General features: G+C 40.1%; 1 protein-coding gene across 6 annotated transcripts in view; it reads right to left on the bottom strand.

Moving 5' to 3' along the window:
- CARMIL1 (capping protein regulator and myosin 1 linker 1) overlaps positions 1-25,539 on the bottom strand; it is a 192,627-nt gene that overhangs the window by 109,235 nt on the left and 57,853 nt on the right. For all 6 annotated transcript variants that reach the window (XM_027745318.2, XM_027745319.2, XM_027745321.2 and 3 more), the window contains exon 3: positions 3,463-3,513. In XM_027745318.2, the coding sequence (XP_027601119.2) occupies positions 3,463-3,513 (51 nt within the window). The remainder of the gene's footprint in view (positions 1-3,462; positions 3,514-25,539) is intronic.

Here is a 25,539-nt window from a genome sequence, read left to right as displayed (position 1 = left end):
GTCTGTCTAAATTGCATAGTTTCCTGTACTTTGCCTTATCCTAGGTTCACAGTCAGGGTGCTCCCTGGCTAACTGGCAAACACTATATTATTCTTTTTCTGTATTTGTGACAATCTTTTAAAAAGTCAACCCTGAATGACTACTGAGGTGCTCAGAACCCAGATGCAGCTCTCAAGACTCCCTCCCTGTAAAGGCTGCAACAGCACATCAGGAAGTCAGGAACAGAGGATATAGTTTCCAACCACAACAACCAGCAAAAAGCTTTCCAGAAAACTTTTGTTACTACTGTCTCTTTGTTGTTTGTTGTCTATTTTCTGATCCCTGCAGTCGCCTTCATGATTTGGCAGCATCAGAAGATATAAGCACCCCTCCCGTTTCTGTGCAAAGTTCACCTTCTACCAAAAACCTAGTTCAGTGACCGAACCTTACTCTGAAGTTTTTGAGACTTCATGTGCTTCATTTCACACATTCTGCTGCAGGGGCAGCATCCACAGCACACAGGCAGTTTCAGGGGTGTCACTGCACCTGGTTACAATGCAGGCAAGCACAGGGAAGTGAGGCAGGAGAGGAAGAACCAGCACAAGCATCTTCCCAGAGCCCACACCAACACCTTGCTTTTTCCCAAGGGTAAAGGCATTCACTTCTGTTCAGTGCTTTATTTCTAAGCTAAGACTGGCAATCTTTTGTGATGACATGGTCCTGTGCAGTTTGCTCAAGCCAGAAATAAAAAGAAAATCAAACAAGAACAAAACAAAAACAAAACAAAAAGAAAACAAAAGCAAACTCCCCCCACATGAAAAAAAATCCAAAAAACCACACAAACAAAACCAAATAAAAAACAAACAAAACACCACCAAAAAATCTGTAGCAGCTCTTGTTGGCTATTGGAGTAAGCTAGACTACACATAGAGAAGTGAAAAGCTTTTTTTCTCCAGTGCTAGTCAAATTAATCAAACATGAGATTATCCAATATTTGTTTACCTAAATCACAATGAAATTTTAAGGGGAAAGTTTCTGTGATTGAAATCCTTCATACTTTGAAAATTATTTACCTATCAGATTGAAATTTCTTCTTTTGATAATGTATTTTGTATGTGCAAACATATACATATGTACACACAATCAAAAATACATTTCTATTCCTGAGAAAAGTTTACACAGACCCAGACTCAAAAATTCAGTTTACAAAAATCCTCTTGACTAGAATTAACAAATACCAGGAAACATGGCAATATCTCTACAGTTCATCTTTGGTTCATTTTTCTAACTCAAAAACATGATTTTACAGTCTTTGCTTTGCAGCAAAAATGTAGAACACATTCTAAGCATCTTCTACCTCAAACTAAGAAATAATTTTTACAAGGTTTTAAAAAGCATAATCTCATTTATTACTGAAAATTATATGGTTTAAAAATCCTCCTAAAAGGTTATGCGTGCCTCTCGTTTAGGAACCCTTCAGTTACCTAGACAGCTAATTTCACAGTGTTCAATTTTTTCAGCCAAAACTTAATGAAAGTTGCTCTAGGAATACATTCACAAATCTGAATTATATTCCCACAAATATTTCATACACTTATTTGTGTACTTGATAACACACCCAACATTTACTAATGTTGCAATTATGTTTTATATGGACTCTAGGAAGAATACTGCCCTTCCTTCCCTATCAGTCCATCTAGATTAGTGGGAATGAACTGACTGGGCCCGAGTGTGAAGTTAAGAGGCAGTTATTGTAATATCTTTGTTCTAAGGGTAATGATGTTAGTTGATATTGTAGTTAATCAACTTTTAATCTTGATCCTTGTTTAGTAGATACATCTCAACATCATTGTTTAAGGAAAAGTGAAGTTTGGAATTGAATGTAGCAATAACAGTCAATCAGAACTGGTCAACACTTGGTGTGCGTAATTTTGTGAGAAGTTCCCCCCTCAACTTTGTGAAAGAAATAATGTGTCTTTGCTCAGTGTTCTCAGCTGTCTTTCTAGGAGTTACTGCCTAACAGTTACATGGAAGCTATCGGGCTCAGAAAGCTTCTGAGCAGCTTTTGAAAATACTACAGACATTAGTAAATTCAATAAGTTTCACTAACCCTGGTAGAAATGCATTTTCAACCATCCTAACAGCTGTTCAGATGTACAAAGTTTAATGAAATATAAATCATAAGCACAGTGTCTCATCATCTTCCTTCTGTCCCTGGAGTCACACTTCTATTAGCACAGAATACATATTCTAGATTTTCATGAAAACTAAAACAAGTTTTTCAACAATGTAAATCTATTTAATAAAAGGAGTTCTCAGAATTGTCTGAAATGCTAAACCAGACCTAGAGTTATCACTTAGTATTCCAAGCCCCAGCCTTCAAGAGCTTTTTGATGAATTACAACGGCTTTACTATAGTTGAACAAGATCATGATCACCACTTGTCTATCATGATGCCACTGCACTGATGTCTAAGCTGTTCATTAACTGCATCTATGTTTCCATGCAAGCAGTCACCAAACCTTGCCTTAAAAAGCCCTGGCTGAAAACTGCAGTGATCCAAAAGCCAACAGACAACCAACCAGAGACATCTGTGCTGCAGGGACAGAGTGATCAACTGAGGAAAATAAGTTTCAGCAGAAATTCAAGCTACAGTCATCCTACCTGTCAGTCAGCATCTTCAAATTACAGGTAGGGATGGTCACATTTACCAGTGGCCATAACTGAAAATCTGGTATCAATCATTCAATTTATTGATTCTGGTTTTTCTATAAAGTATATATATACTCACACACTTATGTGTAAAATACAACAAAATAGGACATGTGCCAAGTCCTCATTCACTGATTCCAAGCTGGACAAGAGATGTTCTTCCACATCAGTCACTTTTATTTATATGGAAATTATCTTTCTCTGCTACAACAATCACTACAAATTGTCACAGGCATAGCAAAAATAATTCACCAGCATTGGCAAGGCAGGTTGCCAAGATGCTTTTCAAAATGAACGGAAATCATTAGAAAACAACAGAATTTAATAAAACTCAACACAGTTTCTACCTCCAAATCAAATATAATCCTATTTGACACTACAAACACTAGAGGGAATGCAATCAGCTTGTTTGCACATAAACTGTCCCTCTATAAAGATAATCAGGCTCATTTCACAGTTCTTCAAGCTGGAGTTTACAACATAACTCTTCAGCCATCTGCATTTCTAGAAGTTAAAATTCCTCTGAAATGGTATATATATATATATACACATATATATATGTATGTATTGACAAATTCATTTAAGGCATACACTAATGGAAGCATCACTCTAACTCAAGACCATGCAACTTATCATCCCTCAATTATGTTTTTTTTTTTTAAACAGATGTACCAGTATAACTAAAATATGCTAGATTTTTGCTACTTAGTTTATGTAGCTTACATTTGTATCTAAAATCTCAGAACAGTTACAGAAGCACAGTGATTTTACCTTGGTGGGAATCCGAGATGTTAAAAGAAATGCCCGACATGATGCCAACACCTATTGAAAAAAAAACAAAAAACAAAAAGAACAGAATTTGTAAGAAATATTTAATATTATTAAAGATTCTTTTCCAGGAAAATCCTGAAACCAGAGGCAAAAAGCCTCTAGCAGCCTGAGTATAGACTCCCTTTGCTGTCATACACTGAAGGAAGCAAAACTGCAATCAGATCCAGTAGACAATGAAGAGACTTCAGCAATCTGATCAGCTACAAGCTAGTTAGCACACCATTGAACTGAAGAAATTTGTTTAATCAATCTCTCAAGAACATGTAACAGCAATCTTAGTGATATTTTAAAAAGAAGCAAGGATAAGAAGTCCTACCAGGAACACAGGATGTCTTTAAATGTAAAAAATTACACAACATGATGTTACTGGTAATGTAAGAAACCGTAAGCAAACATTTTCTTTTGGACACATTTGGTACATTTCTAGAGCAAGAATACAAAGATTTCTTATTGATACCACCCTCATTTTTTACCCAGCAAAAACGCAGTTAGACTAGTGAGACCAGTAACTCTGGTAAGAAAACACAGCAAAACTTGTATTTTGGAAGCTACTGCCAATCAAAATATAACAATTCTATATGATATTCCTCCAATCTCCAAGAGCACATCCCACTCACAGATTTTACACTTTGCAAAAGGGATGACTCATATGGCAAAACTACAGTACTCTTTGTTGATTCACCTGCCTACAGAATTATGTACTATTGGCTACATCTTTTTCCAGGAAAAAAAAAAAGAAAAAAAGAAACAAACTCGATTTGAATGCTGCATCAAAATCCCACAGCATGTGCAGAGCTTTTTACACAGCTTTTTACCTCCTGAACTCAGCTCTGCTCAGTAAGTATCCAACATCAGGTGATCAAGTTGACAAAAAAACGTGTTCCTTGCTCAGAGAGGGAGAACTAGCTTGAGAGGGCAAGCCAGCAGCTAGCTCGGAACACTGTTCAAACACTTCAAAGGTTGGATTTCAGCTTTAGTATCTCAGCTGAATCACACCTTGGTAAAACTTAAAAACACAAGTTCTGTACCAATGTCGGATATTAGCAGATTGTTTCAGGGTTGGTGTGATTAGACCTGGTGCTCTGGTTACCACTGATGTAGAGCCAAACCATTGTAAAACAACCAATGCCTACTGTAAGGCTAAGCCCTACACTGAAGCCCCTTTATGCTGCCGGGCACATCCAGGCCCTGTCAGACAGACCTGCCTCATCTTGCTCACATGTGGGGGAGAAAGAATCTCTTCTGCTTTCCTTCTAGCAGCACCTATCCCAAATACGTCTTCTACAATCCTGCACAAAGAGAAGAAAGGGGAAGGGCCTACCTGAGGGTTTTTTTCACTGCACAACCAAAGTTGAACCCGACACTGGCTCTCTCTCACACTAATAAAACCTTATCTTTCCCCTCCCTCACCCACCTCCTCAGGATAGTCACTCACAGCTGGTGCACACCACTCTCCTGGGACCCTCTGGGGAAGATCACACCCCTATGTGCTCACAAAATAGCTTCACTATCAGTAAGAGTGCCCCTCTTGTTCACAAACTCACTCACAAACCCACCCACAAACAAGCTGCTCAGCTCTGAAGAGGGGTAGGTGATCAGGTACCCTCCCTGCACTGGTATCACCAAAAACATCGCTCCAGGGCAGCCGGCAGAGCAGTTGCAAACAGCTTCTCCTGCTTCTGGTCACCACATCTCAGGTGCACAAGTGAGACAGTCAGGGAAAAGGACAGCTTTTGATGAACTGCTTTCCATATTTACCTTCTAGGTAGTGGTCTACAACATTAGAGAGATCAGTGCTCGTGTGTATGCCACCACAGTGGGACAGCTGGCTGCAGGAAAGTCATGACACAGTCTTGTTATAAAACATTTGCTTGCATATATGGGCTCAAGCTACTTTATGAGCATTGACAGGCTCGATTTAACATGATTACAGTACACATGAGCAGTCCAGATAACAAAGTTAAATGCAAACCAGGTAACCAGAAGGCTCTAACAGAATTATGTTGGAAAAGCATTTCCAACAGAGCACATGTCAGTATATATTCTTGTGGTAGATGTATTAATGATCCCAAAGTGATCTTTCTAAAACCAACAAAGCTGAAATACCCACTTACCTTAAGATGCATTTATATACAAAGGAGAGGACTGCTGTAAGATGATACTCCCCACTCAGCAGGTAAAGAGCTAACCTTGAGCAATAAAATGGTACAAAAAAAAGCCTGACCCCTCTAATCCCATAACACCAAGGTTTCTACAGTTTTCACAGTTGAGACTGTCACAAACAAGTAAGAGTTTGATTTTCACATAAAAGCAATTGAAGACAAGGTCAATTATTACTGCAAAGTTAATACCCCATCTTGACAACAGCAGGCCTAGATTTTTTAAATTATTATTTATTTATTAATTATGTTTTTTTTTACAATGGCAGGATTGGTTAAGAGGAGATTTTGCTTTTTTTCACAATTTTAGCTCCTAAAATCCATGAGTATGCACCATGACCCTTGAGAGGATCAGGTTTAGTTTATTGCTTTCTGATTTTTTTTCTATTTTTTCAAAATATTATGCAACATCTGCATTTTAACATAACCATTTTTGTTCACGTTTAGAAACAAAGTAGCCTGGACCCTGATTCAACTTGAGACTTGCTGAATAAGCTGTGAAATATGAACGGTTTTCAGTGACCTCCTTCTCCTCAATAAGGCTGCAATGCATAAACAAATAATGGCCATTAAGATATCGGCTCACCCATGTCATTGTCAATAGGATTCTGCATGGTTGTTAGTACTTGCAAGGGCAACAGAACACGTATTACAGACTACCTAAAACAACGTATCACTCTATGCTTTTGCTTATGACATACCATGCTGTCACCAAAGGCAGAGGCAGCAGAGGTGTTTTCACACTTGTCAGCTCAAGTCCCCTTTTAAGAAGCAAGTTATTTTTGTGAAGGAAGACCCAGGTCTCTGTGCATTCATCTGACATGAATAACAAGTGTGTGCTCAATTGCACAATTATCTAGGGCTTTCAGAAGCATCTAGATTTCTTGCAGTTTTTAACTTCTTCATACAAAGAAACTAAAAGCAGAAGCAGCCACTATTACTCTCTAGCAATCCTCAAGCATCTCTACTGAGAAGGTTCTGCCACTGTTACATTCTTTTTGCACTGGGAGAACCTTGAGTACAGGTGAAGCTTCATGATCCAAGGCACTTTGAAAATCAGAGACTCAGAGGAGCAGACCCCCTAATTCTAGGGACAACCCTGAACAAAGCACTCCCTTGGCTCACAACCTATCAGGAAGGTCAGCTGGGCACAGTGTATAATTCACTTTATCATCTGATAAGAAAATGATCTGACTTGTTCCACATAATGCGTCACAGCCCCGCTCCTCCATAACCATTTTGTTTGGTCACAAGTAGTATTCAATCATTAATAATGTTAAAAGATGCCATCAAAAGATAAACACATGTAGGGTAAAGAAAGACACTTAGGAGTTGATTCATGCTTTAACACACATGTAAGCCAAAAGGCTTTCAAGTACTGATATGACGGCAGCAAGCACATCCAGGCAAATTTTATACAGGGTACACAACCTGGCTGTTGTTCCATGGAAGAGATGATAAAAGAGAATTATATTTAGTTAACAGCAGCTTCTGTCTGTCTTCCTACTCTGTCTTTTTTAAGCATAAAATAGGATTATGATTTGAATTTTAAATGACTCCAGCTCACACACATACACCCGAGTTGATGATTTCTTAATGCTTTTATCATTCCAAATTCCGTAACGCTCCCTACACTGCTCAGAGTGTACCTGAAACCAGTCAAAATTTTGAAACATTTACCAAAAACCGACCCTGCAAATTATTTCTCCAGAGACTCATGACCTACAAGGTCATCTTCAATTTACCAGAATAAATAATCTGTTTCAGTAAATAAAACTACTTTGAACACAGATCCTCAGTGAGTATATCACTAAAACATAAACATACAGAAGCATTTGTGATTTATTGTCAAATCCTAGCCTTACTATCCATTTTAGCACTGTAAGTTAAATTAACAGGGCTCCACTGGGTTAATCCAGCCATCCTACCTGGCAGTCACTCTTGGGAAGATCATTAGAGTAACACAGCTCTGTGCTAATTGCATCTATTTTGACAGACAGACCACAGCAACTCAAGCCACCTTATCTATATTCAAAGCAGTTTCAAATTCATAAGCAAATTAAAATCTTTTAAAAAACACTACTACCCTTCTTAAAATGCCCAGGAATAAAGAGCTCTGGAAAACACAGTGAGTATACACGGCTTCGTGATGAAACATGAAACAAAATGGAACCACCTCAGCACTCCATGGGCCGTGGGAAGTTGCACCACGCTCACTCCACTCACTACCACAGATGTTTTGAAACTCCCCTCTCCTAAAATCTCAAAAAAATTGTGGATTAAACAAATGTTTTCCTCTTGCTGAAAACTGATTGACACTTTAAAGCCCTCCCCCCCAACAACCAACTCTGTCCTTTTTTTCATCAACTGCTTCAATTTTACTTCTTAAAATACACTCTCTGTACCTTTCCTTCCACTGTAGTTTCTTTTGCCCCCAGCATTTGCCATTTTGTCAGCCTAAAAATTGATTCAGTCTCTTCCATTATAATTTACTTGAGGAAGGAGACATTTGGAACAAATTTTCTGATTTAGATAGCCATCATTTTGAGAATGCCTTGAAACCAGAAGACAGTTGCTTTTCGGTTTATACCTTTTAGTTATACCATTCCTATTTTTATCATTACTCATTACCATTATTATCCAAAACATCATCATTTTTAAGTTTCCACCCTTATTAGTTGCTTTATGATTTCTATCATAAGCTTTCCATTGCTACTGCTGATTCAATATCTAATGTACACACAATAATGCGAGGTAAAGCAGCAGCACTAATACAGTTTTTGTTTTGTTCAAATACGGATGAATCAATACATGTTAGAGCATCCAGTCTCTCTCGTCCCTATAGGATCGACCATTCATTTCCCAGGTTGCATTCTTGATGTTGTAAATGCTTCATCCTGAAGCAACTGGAGTTCGATTAGATAAAAGGCCCCTTTCAGCAACATGTTAGAGATATTACAGCTGGTTTTGAGCAAGGCAGTTCCTGCTAAAAGCACTGAGCCTCCCTACACAAAGAGGCTAGCTGACATCCTGAAGGGCTTTTTGGAGGGCTGATTAGCTCAGGCACAACGAAAACACGTATGCTGCATCATTTGAAACGGTGGCATCACTTGGCACATGGTGGGTTTCTCTGCAGAGTGCTGACGCCAGCAAAGCAGCCCAATTCAACCCCAATCTGAGGGCTCGCAGCATCACCACCTTTACCCACACAGCCCTCTCAGTTGTCTGAGGTTGAATTTGTCTCTAACCATTTGGTTTCAGTTACTTTTAAAGTGTAATCTATGATCAACCCATTGACAAACCTTATTCACTCCTGTTCCAAATGTCTACTTATTTATCCACCAATACTTAAACAGTCTCTGGAGCTGGAGAAGATCCCTTTTGAAAGGGTTAGTGTATTTCAATTCACACATTAAAAAAAAATTCTCCCTCCCTGAGCCAAGTTGAACACATTCCCAGGCTTGCCTAAGTGGCTGGTGCCTGTGTGGCCAGCCAAAGACCAAAACACATCCCAGAGCAGACCAGCAGCAGCAGTAAGGGGAGCTGTTATTTGCATCAGTACAATTCTCTCCTGCACAAGCTCTACAGCTCAAGTAACTACATCAGCCATCCCCATGAAGGTCTGCTCTGTTGCATGTTTCTCTATTATCATTCCTGAAGTCAACCACTGCTTCCTGGTGCCCCAGCAAGGTCCCCTTAGTGGAGCCATGGACAGAGAGCAAGCCTGCCTGCCACTGGCATGCTGTGCAGAGCACAGCTTTTCCCTGGTCCTTCTTTCCATCACACTGCATTAAAAACTCAAGCCTGATTTGTTATGGGTCACCAATTTCCATATTTTCTGGATAGCAAAGGATGGTATAGGGAATAGGTTTTAGTTGAAATGTTGAGGTTTTTTACAAAAAATGTGTGCTCAGATATCAAAACAGCTGGCAATAAATCTGCTGTGTTTAAAGAGAAGAGAAGCACCTTTATATTAATGTACCAAACAAGACACGGGACACCACAAGATGGCACAACGGAGTGCTTCACACAAATTTCCCTTTCAGTCTAAGTTACAGGACCCTTTTAGCAGAAATGCTTATTTAGCATTGGAGAGCGGTTCAAATCTGCAGAGCAGTTTCTACTTCACAGGCAACAATGAACGAGCCCTGCCTAGAAGACAGTTAAGAGAAAACTATCCTCATTTTAGAATTGATGAAAATCAAGTCACAGACACGCAGAGATTTGCCTAAAACAAAAAGGTAAAATGAAGTGACAAAGCTTGAAAGAGAAGCTTTGAGTAAAAGGGTCCTAATTCTGGAGTATGAGAAGAAACAACATAGCTTGGAGGTTTATCAGCAAATTAAGACAGAATTTCCAGACTAAACCAAATTTGTTCATTAGCTCCTCTGACAGCACTCACAACACTTCCACTACCACCTACAAGCAGCGTTCTAGCCCTGCAAACTGTTTACAAAAGACACATGAATCAAATTGTGTTTCTTTAACACCTGAAGCACAAAGAAACATGTACACTTGCTATAACCCTGTCTGCAACGAGCAAACAACCCAGGTACTCCAGTAAAGGTGGGATTTTGGAAGAAACTGAGACAGAAATTCACCTTTGGTCAGATATTACCAATGACAGCAACAGGAGCTGTGGACACCCCAACTGCCAACCCCTGTCACTTGAAGTAGATTGCGATCTGATCACCGGTGGTGCAGACTGGGACTCCCTTGCTTTAGAGGCTTTAGACGCAAAAGTTTTGTATCTTATCATTTCCATTAACCAGAGCTGCTTGTGGAAGGGCAGACATCTATTGCGTATGTGCACAAGGCTCCCTTGTACTTCCAAACAGTCAGTCACAGAACAGAGTTTCATGACATTGTGAGAGACATCCAATACAGTGCACTAAAGCCATCGCAATCCCCTGTGGACTGCAAAACTTCCTTGTCATTCTGCTCACAACCACGCAATTCCCAACAACAAAAAAAAACTAAAAGTAAAGCACTAAATACCAGAAGACCTACCTACCGCAATACTTAAGCCTGCTCTCAGTCATGAAAATAGGAAACAGAAAGCAGCAGCACTTCAACAATACAAAGTCCTCTCCACAGCACTGGACCCAGCCTGGGCTGACCCCAGTCAGGGTAGAGGACGGGAGCGGGAGGGGTGCACGTTCAACCACATACCTTCACTTGTAACTCATCCATGAGGCGTATCACCCCAAAGGTGGTTTTCCTGCTCTGCACCTACATTACACATAAATAGGTCACTAGCACATTAGTGTGAATACACCTTTATTTCAAATTTTTTTCTCCACTTTCATTCTTATCTGTATACAGCCATTACACAGATTCACTGTCACAATTCAGGTTACAAAGTGTCTCAGCAGGATACCTTCCCCATGTACCAGGCTTTTACAATGTTCTAGCCCCCCCATACTTGGCTAAATTACCGGTTGAGAACATTCCGTCAACTTCAAAAGGCCCTGGGCTCCAGCATTTTCCGAGAAAATTTTTTTACGCTCTTGTGCTTCTTCCCTCCATCAGAAAAAAGAGCATACAGGCATCATTTAAAAAAGCCCTCCCATTACCTATCCATGGTGTTAATAATAAGGAACATCCATACACCTTCCCTCTTCCTACACAGGGCTTCTTTCTGTGTTTATGGACAGCAGTTACAACTGGAAGCATTTTGGTCTGCTGCATATGATGCTGTTTCTATGCAGAAGTAACTGGAAATAGATTTTGCTATTCCAGTGCTTTTATTCTTATCTTCTTTAATTTCATCACTTAGAAATGCCAGATTAAACATTTTGCAGTGATCCTTGTTGACGGGATTGCTAAGTGTGTCACAGCAACCACAATGAAGAACTTTAAAAACCAGGAAGCAAAACAAAAGCTTCAGGTACAGAGGAAATGCCATTTGATCCACAATGCAAGCACTTTATAAGAAACTCTTATAACTATTGTATTTGCTTTTAGCTACCAACAATTAAATGGTTAAAGATTAAACATTTAATTAGCAAAGCGCAGTGCACTTACTTCCACTTAATATTAAAATGAAATAAATAACACATTAAAAAGTTTTCCTCAATAGCCACTGCCATAAACCACCGTTTCAAAAACATTGACCTTGGACCATCCCAAGAGCTAAGGGCCAGAGAAAGATTTCAGCTTAATAAATCTCTAGAATTAAGTCTTTTGTGTACTCTCCATGGTACATACAAGTCGAAACCAAAACCCAAACCAATGGGTGGAGAGTTATAAAAACCTTTAAGCCTAGGCAGTTCTTTCCCAAAGAAACAGGTTCAAGACAAAACGCTCTTCCTCATTAGGTCCAGAGGGGTTCACTCAAGCTCTGCTCCTCCACACTACTGTAGGAGCCTCATTGCTGTCCTCAGGTGCACTCTGATTTCCTTTTCTTCCTCTTGTTTCCCCACAGAACCTTTTTTCCATCTCTATCATCTGTAAAACACAAAGTACCCGCTGTATCTAACACAACTGTGACAACTTCTCCGTCTCTAATTACTTGAGCTACACTGTAAGTCTTCATCTTCATATATTTTGATATCTTAAAACCATCAGTCTTTCAAGAGAGGAATGGTGCTTGAGCGCTGGAACCAGCTACTTGGCCATTTAAAATCCTTAACAGTCACCACTATATTCCCAGTCCCCAAACTCAGATATTTTGTTATACTGTTCTACATTTTATAAGACGATCTCTTTTACAGCTACTTTATTTCTAGTGTTTCACATTTCTCCTCTGCTAAAGAAATCTTTTCTTTCAGAGTTTAAAACATCTTTCAGAAATGGCAAGAAGAGAGCAAGTAACTCTCCTGTCTCTGCACAAGAAAGCAGGGCTGGAATGCCCACTGCTATCCTCACATGCAATGGGAAGTGAAAGAGAGGTCCCTTGCAGTATGGAGCTTTCCCATAGTATCCATCTATCCACCACTATCAAGTGGTGGGAGCTGAAAATGGCTGGCTTACCCAGTGCCGACCATCCATCCAACAGTTTAGCTGATGAGTAACTATCATCTCCTGGGGAAAACACATGAAAGCTTCTCTGTCACACACTTAACTCTTACAGTCAGGGCAATTAAACAACTGAGGTGTGAACAATGTCCCTACTCCCTTGTCATGCAGGTGCATGAAGTTGGATAGATTCCTTCTTAGGAAATTCTGTACTGGACAACAAATCTCAACAGGAATTCCCACCCCCACCCCCTGCCCCCTGCTCCCACTCCATATCTAGCAGGCAGGAAACCCAGAGGCCAGGCCAGCTTTGGGCAGTGACACAGCTGATTGAATCTGGCTTTACCCTAGACAGAAATTCAAGAATTGCCACATTCCAGACAAGCAATTTTGCCTCCAACATGCTGCAAAAAAAATACTTGGCAGTTTCAGCCTACTCCTAAAATGCACACTGTCTTGTCTGCCTAAGAAATTCAAGCTGCATATGCAGGGCAAAACTCACTACATAACCATTGATGGAGGGCTATTATTCTTTGTGCTGATTTTTAAGTCATATGATGTCAATTATCTAATGTTGTTCATTATTAAAAATGAATATGCTCCTATCCAATATAAAAGCCATTTTTATAACTTCTGGGTTTGTGAGGATTCTTAAATGTATCACGCTAATACTGCCTATGTGTTACTTCTACAGCTTCTTATACAGTATATTAACTTGACAAAATGCATGTAGTAACAAAATATCCCCATTTATCTGAGAACACCAATTTTGAACAGCCAAATGGAAAACAAACTTCCAAAAACAAATGTCAGAAACCAGGCTCAAAAAAAAAAGGAAATTACAAGCCACTGAATGCAAACCCAACAAATAATTCTGCTCTTCAAACTTAGGAGTTAAGTATAACTGTTACACTTGTACTCAACACTCAGTAGATAGCTTCTAGATATACAGAAAATTTCAGTGTTTTGTAAGCTACCTATGTCTCTGAAAATCTGCAAAAAAATCAGCTTGCTTCCCCAAAAAGCCTTCACAAGATTCTGATGCAAAGGTCTTCTAAATCAAACTGTTTCTCAGAACAATTCGTTTGTGAATTTTGGATTTGTAAGCACTGATCCATACACTTAATGCTGCTTAACCATTGCTCATTTCAGAACACAAGAATCCTACAGAGAGGAATAGAGCTTTTAAAAGGTTACTTCACTACTGTGAATTCACAACTGAGTCAGCTTGTCAGAGCAAGCTACAGAAGTGTCAAGTGAACTAGATCCTTCTAGGTTTTATCATTTTATCCAGAATAATGATTTGCGAGCTCTTCAATTTGTGGACTATCTTAATTTTCACTATGGAGGTATAGTACAGTCTGCCAAAAAGGAAAGTAAACCTGAGAACAGCCTTTGCTCTTTGCCCCCATTCTCCAGGCAGCCAAGCCTTTGGTTCCTCTCAGACAACCCTTTCCCTGGCCTGTTCTGGGACTACTTAAACTCTTCTGATGACCAAGTCAATCCGCTCCCCAGAGCTCTTTGCTGGGTTATACAAGGCATGAGGAGCTCATGGAGCACCATGAGGAGCAGCAGTGTTGGCTGGGCTGAGCAGCCCCCTGGGAGCTAGTGGCAAAATCCCCAACCTCAGGAGCTTAATGACCCAATTCCTGCAAGCGAGGCTTCAATCTCAAGTGATCACTCTTGTACACACCCTAAAAACTATCCTGGTATAGGACAGAACACAGCTTCAAAAACTGTAATTGAAACATTAACATTTTGTTTTTAAAGGAATTTCTGACAGAGAAAAAGCTGCTATAGGTCTACAAATAAGAAGGAAAGGTGGGCACTCACCTGGCTCAGCAGCAGTTTTTACTGTGGTGAGACCACTCCCCCACAGCCTAAGACCCATGTGCCACCAGCACTGAACCACCAGCACAACCAAAGGCAGCCTCTTCTGCAGGCAAATACATGACTGCAAACCAAGGTCAGCTTAGCAGCATTATGGCCCAGCTACCAACACCATCAGAGGCACAGCAACATATTGCTCTAGAAGAGCTAACTGCCTAACAGCTTCCCCATTCCAGCCAAGACCCAACTCCACGTGATTGTCAGTCACACCCTGGTGTTAAGGGACTTCAAAGCTTCCTTGAATAAGATAAGTCAGTGGGTATCCTGACTGCAGCACAGATGCAGTTTATAAGCATGCCCTTTCTAAGCATTTTTCTAGACTCTTTCCAAGCACCACTATGCTCTTGCTATCAAAACTGCTCAGCTGGTGATCAAAACAAACAGAAAAATTAAAACAGACACAACTTTAAGAAGACAGAATGCCTTTCAAGCATGGGATCCCCTGGCCTATTATCTCTACCTATTCAATCACATGGCTGAAAAACAACTTGCTCACCTACCATTTGAGATGCACTGGGAAGCCTTCAGCTGAAATTCAACATATCATAGACAAAATTTTTTCATGCTATATCTTTCCCATGCTCTTCCTTTTCGACTCTGACACAGGGTGTTTATCCATACAATTTGTGTCTTTATTATGTTCTTAAGCTAGGCAGTACCTAAATAAAAAAAAAGGCCCCAAAGGTCGTTATTCTACTACAGACAGACTTTAATCCCAACATGATATCATCACGGCTTTAAAGCCAGCATAAGTGAGACAAAACCCACGCTATAATCATGCTGAACCACTGTCAACCATCTCAAAGAAGTATTGTTGTTATTTCCTCTTTTTGTAAAAAGTTGTGGTTTCTTTGATTCTTTATGCCGGTGAAGGGTTCTTTTTTTGATTGGTTGGTTGATTTTTTTTAACTGCAAAAACAAAACCAAACGTTGGTAATCATATTCCACAACAATGTGCAAGTGTTTTTCCTTAGAAAAAACTACTACCAATGTTCAGTTTCCTGGGCGAGCTCCATGCAGTTGCTACTGTTGCCTTTTCTTGCCATCTATTCACTTCAGAGAAGACTTTAATACTTAGTTTACAGAGTGAAAGTGAAGTATTAGTCCGTTAAAGGACAGTCCATCTCAGTCTAGTTTGTAAGAACAAGGCTTGCAAGTGTAACTTTAAGCTTACCCAATTATTAAGTATGACATTAATGTATACACCCAGTTTAGCTAAATTTGCTTCTAGTGTGACTATCATCCTTAGCCTAAGTTCACAGTAACATTGATTTGCTGTAGTTATACATCATCCATCAACCACTTCAATAAATTCACCTGGATTCAGTCAATTTTGCTGGCCTTCTCACAGAAGTCAGAAAGGAAAACGTCATTCAATTCTGCTGCCTAAATGCCTGATTCCTGTGTATAATCACGACTTTTCTACCCACTTCTTTATCATCTCTTCTCAAGATCTTGCATTGCTTAAAGTTCTAAATATGTTTTCTTTTCCTTTTGTTGAGCTTTGATGCTTATATCAACACAAAGTTTTGTACAACTAAAATTAGAAGTTTTAAAGAAATCACTGTAAAGTTTTTAAATTACATGGCTAAGTTCCCAAACACACCATAAATAAATGCTACCTTTCTTGTTAGCAGGTTTGCACAAAATTTTACCCAACAGAGCATCAGAAGACATCAGAACATCATTGAAGATTTGCGTTCTGCCCACACACAAACACTTGTATTATTAGACAATTAACTTCATTATTCAGATGAGAACATTAATGATGTGAGCAAAACACAGCAATCAAACCTCAAAACCTCCTTCCGCAACTGCAACACCGAAACAAACCCCCAGTCTTATATTCCGTTTCTTCTGTGTCAGGGTCTTCTGATCACTCAATTTGTCTACATTATCATGTTTTATTTTCTTGCAGACTGAGTATAGATATCTTCTCTTTCCCTTTCTTAAATCCTAGTATTTCTCACACAAGTGCAGCAAGAAATTAAGACAAGGAGAAGAAAACATCCATGTCAATGTGTCTGTGACAGAATGACTTTTCAAATTCAGTTGTATTGCAGAGCTCCCACCAATTCTGAAAGGGCTACTTCCCCCTTGGTCATAAATAGATGAGAAATTAAGAGATCTTCTATCTTCAGGTATAGATTTCTCTTTAAGCAGTGGTCAAGAGAGATGGAAACAACGGGACACTCTATTGACATCTACTCCAGGGTGAATAAAGAAGCTCCAGGAGACACTACTTTTCCCAAGCTAAAAAAGCAACAGTGCTCACTGCCCAATCCATTTAAAAGAAAAAATAAAACCTGGCTTTTGCCTCAAATGATCACATCATCATGATCATAAAGTACATTTTTAATGAGGCCACTCCCAGAAATTGTTATCATACACAGACATGTAATTAAGGCCCTAATTTAAAAACGCAGGTGCTGGAAGCAAGTATATATAACCCTTTCGAGTACAGATGCCAAACACCGGGCTTTTAACTTAATATATCTTTATGCCCACTCTTTGCATGACAAAGACCACAGTGCTTCATCCAACAACATCAGCATGGGGCCTGTAACCTCAGCTCCTCAGTCTAATGCCTCAGAGCAGTTTCAGAAGCTAAGCACCCGTGGTGGTTGCTAATAAAAAGTCAGAAGAATTTTGCTTTAAAATAATAATTTTGCAAAAGTGGATAAGGGTGAGGGGGCAGTTTCACTTCTCCTGCAGCCACATGAAAATACATAACAGCATTCAAAGTATATCACTGACCCACTCGTGGTACAAAGCTATTAATTCTATGAAGTTTCTGAAGCCTGGTAAATTAGTTAGAAAAACATAACCTTCTTCTGCTCCTCAAGGTTCACAGTATGTGATCTGACCCTGGTTGTAATGATCATGTCACTGTAAACACATGATGAATGAAACACAGCTGTCTGAAACACTGGTACTCAATAATGCTCCCTCCAAAGGGGTCAAAGCCTATAGATCACAGGCTTCAAGGAGCCCTACATAGAGCCAGTGCAGCAACAGCTGCAATACACAAACAAGCATTGAAAAAGTGAGGTCACTGAATAGAGATGTGATGTAATACACAACCAGAGAGGGACAAGCCTCAGCTCTCATAATCAGGTGTCCTTCCCAGGGAGGGGAATATGAAACGGATACTTCCCAGCAATCAAACCAGAAAGAGGCTTTAACGCAAAGTAAAAACACTACAGAACGTGACAAATGCCAAGGTAATCCAACTTTGAGGACTAACACATGGGGTTTTCTTCCTCTTCTCTCAATTCCTAGTGTTTGCCATGTTTCTGCTTCCAGAAGGCTGTGTAACCAGTCCAAAGACTTCAATATCCCACACAAGTCTTCATTGGTAAGGACAGTGGTTTTTATGTATACTGTCTGAAGTTGCTACTTGTTGGCAACTTGCAGATACTGAAGAACTTGAAAGAAGAAAAATTAGGCTGAGGCTGACCATCTTCTTCAACTGTGGTTCTGGAAGATTTGTTCCATGTAGAAACAAGAAAGATTACACTCATACATAGCACACTGAATGCATCTGGAAAGCCTGGGCTGCTCTACTGCCTGTTCTACTGATAGCTGTTCTGCTCGTGCTAAGTCAACGTGCTTGAGACACACTGTGCATTCTGACATGCAACTCATGCAAGCCATATTGGATTCTGGCTACTGAGTTCATGTAAACCTAGAGTGCCATGATATCCAGATGTCCAGCATCCATGGTTTCACCTGCATCAGCACAGGCCTGGAAATACAGGAGAAATGTACCTTACGTACCTTTAATATTTTACCAAGTTTTGCTTCTTTGTCCCTCAAGTGTAATCAGACAACATGACCAGAGAAACTCAAATGCATGTGGGTTACAGAGAACGAGGAAAGAGGTTCACAAAAGGGTTAATCTGTGCCAAGTAGAGCTGTCCTGAATTAAAAACAGTGAACACCTGACACTTAGCAGGGACTGAGCTCTCTCCCATAGGCAAGTTTACCATGGGCTAAATTTGTCACCTTTCATATGCCTTTGTTGCAACTCCAGTGCACTCAATTCTTATGCTAGCAAATGCACAGCCTGCCCTTTTGTCTACAGCTGCTTCAGTGCTATTTGCACCATGTTTCTGCCTGAAGGTTTGTCCCTCTGCTTCTGTGCCCATAGCTTGAGAAGCTCATAATTGGCAGATCTGGGACACTAAATAATTCTTAGGAAAAGCCAGGAGGCTTCTGAAACCAACAAATAAAACAAAAACCATCTCAGTCAGGGATGTGTGTATGTGTAATGAATGAAAAACAGTGACAACATAAAACCATGAAAATATTTCTTTCCAGGTCACTTTTACCATGGCACGTGACTTGATTCTCTAAATTCACTCTGTTGATATTATAAACATATCCCTTTTCAGTAGCAAATGCATAGATGGCTGCAGAATCATACTTCCTTTAAACAAGGTGGTGCTGTTCTATTCCAGATTATTAGTTTGAAATAACATCCCCTGCAGTGCATATACTCCTGTGATTTATATGCCTAAATTAACAGTGCTTTTCTAATGGAGCAGTAATTCAAGCATTTTTCTGGTTCATTCTAATAAATAAATTAATACAGAGAGCCTACAATGTAAGTTAACCAACAATTTTAAAGAAGCAACAAACCCATACTGATTTGTGTTTAATTTGCTAATACTAGAGAAGGGAAAAACTTTTTGGCACTAAAAACAAATGAGGCTCCCTGAAAACTATGAAGGAAAGGATAAGACTTAAAAGCTAATGTCCCTTAAAAAAAAAACAAATCAACTAACTAAAAATTACAGCTAAAGCTATCTCCCCAGTCCATAGAACTGGTACATTCCTGGTATAGTTGCAGAAGTCAATTTTGTTATCAAAATACAGTCAACAAATCTATATAACACACACCCCCAAAGGAGTCTAGAGTTGAACAGTTATCTCTGTCTCACTCTAGGTATTAATTAAAGCATAAACTGGGGTGGGGGGAGGGCAGGAAGACAAGAGCTATACATGGTTTGGGACACTAAAGAAAAAGACACCGAGTTTTACGACAGTAACACAAATACACGGTGCCTTTTTTTTCTAACTACAGTCACACAAATATTTGAAGATGATCCACCAGCACTAGAAGCAGAATCTCCTTCTTCCTCTTTTATGCATATAAACTGCTCTCTTCCAAAATCCAACTACATCCACTAAACCATTGATAAGCAGCAAGTAATCTTAATCATTCAACCCAAGAGGAAAAAAATCTCCTAATTAAAAAAAGGGAACTAAATTAATACCCTGGAATAATACATAAGACTGCTTGCAGAGCAAAGAACACTACATCAGCCTTGGCACTTCATGTTCTAGGTCACACTTACACAAAGCAGGCAAGAAAATGAGGGAAATCAATTAGAGGTGAAAAGCCTCTATGCACGTGCCAAAACGCAGTCTTGGGATGCAGCCGCGTACTACACCTAATCCAGCACAACCGCGGAGCTAACCCCGAGAGGCTGAGCCCACTCTCTCCCGAGTTCCATCACACTGCAGGGCACTTGCAATGCCACACAGATGCTCAGGTTGCTCAGCCAGGCTGGGGGCTACCACATGCACACACACCGAGTCAGTCCTCCAGCGCCCCATGTAGACGTATTGCTTTGTCTACGTCACCAACCCGGCTGGGGGAGCCGGAATTTCTGCCAAAGGGGCAGGTGGCAAACAGGGATGGAAACTTCTTAAAACTGGCACAGCTGGCTCAGCCAGAGTTTGCTAGCCATTTTGTACTGGAAGGAGGGCCTTCCCTCAGAGGTGGGCAAGTTCCATGATTTTAACTACCACCCCTTTTGCTTTTTGTCAACAGGACAAACCCCAAAGACAGAAGAGAAGCCTATCCTAACTTTTCTTTAGAAAAGACCAGACATAAGATGGGTATTATTATTGTAGGAAAGAGCAGAGAGCTAGAGCAATGTAATTAAGTATCTAAACAAGCCAGTGATGCACCACAGCTTTATGACTTTGAGTCATCCTGTGATCTAGATACATAGACCCTGCCCTGGAAGCCCTTCCCTCAGGTAATTACCACCTGGCAGTTCACACTAAAGCATTCTACCAGACACAGATGCCTCATTTGGAGGTGCCTCTGCTGATAAATCTGGCAAAGATGCTCCCTGTTCTAAGTGCAGCAGCACCAGCATGGTGGAGGTGCCTAAAGGAGAAAGAGAGAGACACTGGAGGCTGGTAGGGCAGATCACTGGGGCACCCAAGTAGCACCATAACAAACACACACATGAGGGTTTACGTATTTCTTTAACCCCTACACTAGAACAATCAGTGCCATTTCAGCTGATTAACCTTAAATAAATAAAAGTCACCTCTTCCTACAATGGATGAAAACCAAAAATGCCATATGAATTTGTACTCAACTTTTCAAAAGGATCAGAACAAAATCCAGTTCTCTTGACACTGCTGGTACCCATCCACTCTTTAAGAGATAGTAGCCTCTCATCTTCATTAGTCAAGGACCTGTTCAAAGTATCCACAGCTCCAAATTTCAGTTTAAGAGTTAATTTGCACAAAGAAGCCAATACCTATCCTGTTAGTCCTTGCTTACTCTTGGGAAAAGGGAAGCAACTCAGACATGTTGCATAACTACCTGTCGGCACAGTCAAAGAGCTCGAACAGTAACTGGAAAACTAGTATCACTGCTTCAAATAGGTGCAAAAATACATAGTGCAAAGCCCATTAACAGGGTAGATGAGGAGACAGACATTCAACTCCTCTCACAGGGCTTTTACACAATTCAGAATAATGTAATGCAGGATCCAAAGAAAACGTCCTCCCACGTGTATTAATGCTAATTCACAGAATTAAAAAGGCTGAAGCAAAGAAATGAGTTCATTGTAAAATCAGCTCCCATTTTGGGCAAATTAACTTGGTAGCATGCTTCATTCATATGCCCTAACATATATTAAGTATGTCATTTTGGTCAAGTTGGCTGTAATTCTGGCATTCCTGTTATCCACAAATACACAAGTGGTTTCCAAACAAGTGGTTTCTTTCTGCTTCCATCTAGCTATTGCATCAGCCAAGATAAGTACATTTGTACTTAAGACAGTTTTCTAAAAGGTTCATGTTGCTTGAATATGCTCACACAAAGTTTGTTTTGCTTGCAAATTAAAAATCAGAGGTCACCTACATGATAAACTTCACAGCACCATGGAAGAAGACATTGTGTCTACTTGGAGTAAGAGAGGAAAAGGCCCCTATCTAATTCAATCAGAAGTAGAGATAGCTATTCAGCTGGTGAAATAAAAACATAAAAACATGAAAGCAGTCCTCTTACTTCTGAAGTCATCAGCAACAAAACAGAGGAAAACAAAACAAGCATGTTTTTCAGATTGGGTGTTGTCTCCATCCGTCTCCCTCCCCATACACACACATACAGGTATACAATGGAGGAAGAAAATACACAAAAAGGATACACAGATTTTTTTCCACAGGACTTCTTTGGCACTAAAGGAGTAGAAAGCATTGTCAAGAATTTCTTACAATATTCTTCACAATACTGCAAGAAGCAATCCATTTGTCATGTACACTTAGTAAACCGTTTCTGATTACTAAAATAAAATTGTAACAAATTTTCTTTCAGTGAAAGATAACATGCTTGGCTGCACAAAATCTTAAACAGTATGTAATACTAGGTTAGTCACAGCATTTAACAGTGGTGTAACTATATTTATGTTTGCTTTCCAATGAGAGCAACATGACAACATACAGTATCTGTCCCAGAACTGTACACAGTAATGAAGTTCCATTTTATAAAAGAATTTTTCCATTCAAGGTACCAAATAAACAAAAAATATCCTAAAAAAACAACTGTGTCTTATCTTCAGAAAAATACTCTAACAAATAACAACCTAAAACTAGACATTTTAATGCATAATGTTCTCCAGGGTCTCTTTTTTATACACTCACAGAGCACCACATGCAATTTCAAAAAAAATAGCAAAGGTGGCCACAGCATCATTGTTTGGAGTCTGCACATTTGGATTGCACTCCAGCCCTTGCTGGTGCACCCTTCTGAGCTCCCAAGCTTAGCGGTGGGTCCTTGCCTGCTCCTGCTCAGACCTGGTCACAGCCTGTGGTGCCCGCAGTTCCCTGGCCCCTCTCCCAGGACTCCACACTCTCCCTCCTGAAAGGCTGTCGTCATCCTAAATAAAATAGTTAAGCAGCCTTCTCCAACCAATAACGAATCTTATCAGTAGAAAAACAAAACAGCAAAATACAGGTTTGAAACAACAAATACATACCGCAAACCCCACTTACCTAACTATCAAACTCCTATGATGGAGACCTGCGAGAAGCCCTTCCTCCTTCATACTCTCTCAACAGCTTTTCCAAAATAAGGGCCCAAACTCTGTCAGAAAGGGTTTTTTTAACTGTTCATAACCCTTTGGCTCACTGATCCATACTACCGCCAGACAAAACATTTTTTGTAACTTGGCTGGAGCTCCAAGAAGACTTTTAACAGCTAAAAGCTGAGGAATTGCCTATTAACCACCCTTGAGAGGCCTCCAGAAAGTATTTTATTTCAGGCTATTGTTTTGCTACCTGCTTTCCCAACAGCCTGTTGTTACTACAGCACATTCACAGGGCAACACCTCAATAGGTAACTGAATGGCACAATACAAGGTAAGCAAATCTCCCTGCCGAATGAATAGGGTATTTTCTTACTTACAGTGCAGCTGTCCACACATACATTAAAAGACCCAACTGCAGAGTCTGCAACCATCAGAGAACAGCCCTGTTCTTGTAAATACACCAGAAATACACAAACACAAATACCCGACTCACTACTGCCCTGAAAAACTGTAGATACATAATATGAAGGGTAATATACCTGATGAAAAGCAAAGATGGAAAAATGCACAGTTTTCATGGTTGGTTAATGATAAGCCATAGCCCAAGGCAACAGCATCTACCAAACAGAGTAAGACTGCATTTCCAGTTTATTTTAGCAATCTAGATTTTTTTTCCTGAGAGACATATACAAGAACATACTTGCTGTGTTATCTAGGATGCTGAGAGTACATGAAACAAACAAGGGAGATAATTATATTACTATTAATTCCTGTAAAGGAGATAGAAATTCAGTAATGAACTGAATCCACCCAGATAAATGAAATGGTTAAGAAAGAACTTCAGGAATTAATTCTACTCTGCTCTCTAGGCAGCTGTCAGACTGCAATGATGAGCAATTTATCTTCCATCTACAACACTGTCAGCAGACAAGCAGAGTCACTGGGGAAGTCAGCTGCAGTCCACACCCTTCACAGTATCAAGTCCATGCCTCTGAGGAAGGAGACACCAGGCAACTTAAGTCATTTGCCCAGCTGCCCCACTAACCGTGAAATACTTGCACTCCAGAGGCCAGGTAACTTCCATGCTTTGGCTTTGTCTGATGCCTGCTGCCTGAGCAAAGAAGTGCCCAAAAGAGTAGTTACAAAGACATACCAGCTATCAGCTATGCTCTTCCACCCCTGACTTGAAATCAGTTGTGTGAATCCCCACACCTTTGCATCTAGATGTTACCACAACCAGAGAAACCCAATGTGTGGCACTGGGTTGTGTAGAGCTGAAATGCCCTACTCACCTCTGATCTTGAGGGTAGCACAGAAAGGCAGTCACACCTATGCAGCCAGAATACTTATCCCAGAGCATAAAATTCCCTCCAAGACAGGAAGAAACAACTTCAGACCTGCAGGTGGGCAGCCTGAATCAATGGCTGCCAATTACACACAGGCAGAGGTGTTTCACTTGGAGGAGCAGGTGAGAACTGGACTTCTCTTCCAAGTCCACAGCTACTGTGCTAGAGTAAGTGCTGACACCCCCTTCTTAACTGTCAGGGGTTTTGCAAAACTTCTGTAATTTCACGAGACTGAGCTGTTATCAGGTGAGCTTGCAGTGATGGCAACGCACTTTCATTTTATCTTAAATGCAACAAAACGTCAGAAACCACACTGACACAACTCAGTGGCAGAGATGCTGAACTAGGCTGATGGAGAGGCTGGACAGCCCACACAACCATCCGACAGCACACTGTCGACCTGGCTGAGGAGTCAGGGGGAAGCAACAGTGGTCTGTGCATTTTGCAAATCCTGATAGGTGTGTGCACAATAGAAGAGCATGCTGAATCAGGCCAGGCCTCATCAGCTCATTGCACAATCCCATGGCTTATCTTTAATGGGATCATAACATCAACAGTCTTATCTGTCTGCAACCAGTATATCAAACTGTGGAAACTCACAGTTCTTTGTCACCAGTGACTCCAGAGGAGGTGAAACACACCAGCAGAATAAACCTAATGAACCATTTGGTCATCTTTCATGGGTAAATCCATATCAAACCAGAGCCCATCCTCAAAGATAACTAAGGGTGCATGAACTCCATTTGTTGTCCACCAAATCACTGTATCCAATTTACCTTTAGAAGCACTACTGCTTACTGCTTAGAAGCACTACTGCTATTCAGCCATGACTCACTGCCCAAAACATAAAAGAAATTGCTTTGTACCCTTAGGAACAACAAAACACTTCTAGCTGGTGGCCATGAGTCATGGGTATTTGAAGTTTTGTCTGATTTGAGGCATCTGCTAAAACTGAAAACTTCAGGAATGGGCTTGTTTCAAAGTTGTTTGCCTTGGGTCATGTAAGTATTAACTTCCCAATTTTCTTCAGAAACAATTAAATTTGCAAGGCAAAGATATTAAATAATGTGCCTCTATGAATTATAAAATGTTTTCTTCAGAGTGTTTCATCTCTTTGCTTTCTGCCACTGTACATTACAGAATGCAAAACTTATTTCAAAACCTTGAGAACATTCAGGAAACTCGCTTCTCAACAGGGCAGCAATAAAATTTCCTTCCTACAAAGACTAGCATTCCAGGCAGTACCATCTCTCCATCTGGGTGTGCTTCCGATGTTCTTACATTAAATACACATTTCAAGCTTTTCATGCATTAATTTTT

The sequence above is a fragment of the Pipra filicauda genome, unplaced genomic scaffold, assembly GCF_003945595.2.
Source record: "Pipra filicauda isolate LSUMZ 115617 unplaced genomic scaffold, ASM394559v2 scaffold224_size1409572_pilon, whole genome shotgun sequence".
NCBI classification, from domain to species: Eukaryota; Metazoa; Chordata; class Aves; order Passeriformes; family Pipridae; genus Pipra; species Pipra filicauda.
The sequence above is the reverse complement of the archived record's forward strand: the minus strand, read 5'-3'. Positions and strand labels throughout refer to the sequence as shown.